Raw genomic sequence first — 2,250 nt, 5'->3', positions numbered from 1 at the left:
TAGTAGGAGAAATGATCCAATATTATTATTCTTCTTTTGACAAAGATGATTCAACATTATTATTTCTTTCACTTGATGAGCAAACCGGAGAATTTATTAAACAACACAGTCAATCTGATTGACTATATTTTATGATCAATCCTCAGCCTCCTCAGGTGGTTTTTGCGGGTTGAAGATGATCGAGACGCTGTTAACGCAGTGGCGTTCATCGGTAGGAGTATCATAACCTTCTCCTTTTGTAACATGGCCTAAATGCCCGTCGCATACTGCACAAGTGATCTCTGTACTCCTCCCATCTGGATCAGGCTGATGATAAACGTAGAATCAAATCAAGAAACACAGAAAAAGTTTTCAGTTATTTTAAAAAAACTGATGAAATTAAACCAAAAAAATATAAAGAGAAACTATACCGCTCGGTTAATGGCACCAGGGAGTCCTTCAAAGAAAGCTGGCCAACCACATCCGGAGTCAAACTTTGTAGTGGATTTATAGAGAGGAGTTTTGCATCCGACACAGCTGAAAATTCCATCCTCGAAGAATTTGTCATATTCTCCAGTTCCTGGTATTCTGAAACAATTTCACCAAAACATGAAAACGGATCCTTCAAAGATTCTTTATATGATTGCCTTGCAGCTTAATTACCATGTTGAATCTATTAATTGAGAAACAAGGGATTCTTGAGTTATAAGACTCGAACGTAAAAGAAAGAACCCAAAAGTAACTTACTCAGTGCCTTTTTGTCGGAGGATCCTAAACTGCTCAGGAGAAAGGATCGCACGCCACTCCTCCTCTGTTTTCTGAACCACCCGTCCATGAGCTGCCGCCATCACCGCCACTTAAGATAACCTGAAGCTGAGATATTACGACGGAGGAACCGAATCAGATAATGATATTGTTCTTCTAGGTTCTTGATCAGACATTTATACCTAGTTTTCAGTGATGTATCTTTATTAGTTTCGCGTCTACATTCATTTAATATGAACTCTGAGACCCTGATTAACCCGGATTCTTAGGATGAAATTCTTAGCTTTTCTTAGCCGAAAAATATATAAAAAAAAAATGTCAAATCATGAGTTAAGAATTCCGAAATTAAGAATCTGGTTTAATCATGTTCGGTTTAATCATGCTCTTAGACCATGATTAACCCGGGGTTCTTAGGATGAAGTTCTTAGACTTTAAGAACCGGTTTTTAATTTTTTAGTTAAAAGTTAAAAACTGTTTCTTCACTTCCGCTAAAAACACTACTCTAAAAATCCTGGGTTAATCATGTTTTAGGACCTGTAGACGGGTGTAGATTAAATAATGAATCATGCACGTGATATATCTGCTTAATTGACACCTAATCCTTTCCCGGTTCAGTTTCCGAAATTCGGATTCATATCATATGGAAACGTGTCTCAGTTGATTTATATCGTATGGAAACGTGTCTCAGTTGAAATAAGCATTAGTGGGACGAAGACACATCATATGGTAGAGGTGGAAGGGAAGCAGACCGAATAATTATTCTGAAATTTTAAAATTTGAAAATCCGAATCCGTACCATCCGGTTCTAGATCCGTAACCGGATAAAATCTATTCTGATCAAAACATAGCTGAACCGGCTTTCGGGTGCTAATTCAGCCTTGATTGGTATATGTTGCAAATCGATAGATTAGGGATGTTCCGACTCAGCTAGATCCAAAACCCGCAATTCTATAGATATTTAAGTATTTAAGTTACGTCTAGTACGATCCAAAAATATTTAGCAAATCTATCTTATTGATTTATAATTACTAAAAATAATTAGTAGTTGACGTGTTTATTATAAAAATTGCCATTGAAATTAACTTATTTCTTAGTGTCTTCATTAGAGTTAGTTCTTTCATATATGTTACATATATAATAAGCTATGATTTCAGAAATGTATGATGTACCTTTTTTGGAACACGTATGATGTACCTAATCATATGCAATTAAATTATCTTTTTTTGTGTTTGTTTTTATGCTTTTGGAAATATCCTACGAACATAACTACCCAAAATAATTCACCTTTAGTTGTTGAGACATATGTAGCTTATACTTACATAAAACATTATCTTCATTTGTGGCTTATATTGGAGTATGGACTAGAACTGTATCTAGACGACTATACGCCAGGTGCGTGAGCTGGTCATCGAGATTGATAGATATTTTTGTACAGTTCCAGCCGTCCTTCCAAAGAGTTTGTACACGTTATCCAGAATGCTTGTGACGTTGTTACTTTACAACGTG

General features: G+C 35.8%; 1 protein-coding gene across 1 annotated transcript; it reads right to left on the bottom strand.

Annotated features, from left to right (window-relative positions):
* Positions 1 to 959, bottom strand: LOC106407136 (peptide methionine sulfoxide reductase B5). The gene is made up of 3 exons (XM_013847936.3): positions 727 to 959; positions 411 to 567; positions 1 to 306 (listed from the first exon to the last, which is right to left on the bottom strand). Exons 1-3 carry the CDS (start codon positions 825 to 827, stop codon positions 136 to 138), a joined length of 429 nt encoding a protein of 142 aa, XP_013703390.1. The 5' UTR covers positions 828 to 959; the 3' UTR covers positions 1 to 135.
* Positions 960 to 2,250: the final 1,291 nt, after the last annotated feature.

Source organism: Brassica napus, chromosome C3, assembly GCF_020379485.1.
Source record: "Brassica napus cultivar Da-Ae chromosome C3, Da-Ae, whole genome shotgun sequence".
NCBI lineage: Eukaryota > Viridiplantae > Streptophyta > Magnoliopsida > Brassicales > Brassicaceae > Brassica > Brassica napus.
Note: the sequence above shows the minus strand (reverse complement) of the source record. Positions and strands in the feature narration are given on the sequence as shown.

Coding starts and splice junctions, on each gene's coding strand:
- LOC106407136 (XM_013847936.3), bottom strand. CDS start 827: ATGGCGGCAGCTCATGGACGGGTGGTTCAGAAAACAGAGGAGGAGTGG. Junction 568..726: donor CTCCGACAAAAAGGCACTGA/GTAAGTTACTTT, acceptor AAATTGTTTCAG/AATACCAGGAACTGGAGAAT. Junction 307..410: donor CTGGTGCCATTAACCGAGCG/GTATAGTTTCTC, acceptor GTTTATCATCAG/CCTGATCCAGATGGGAGGAG.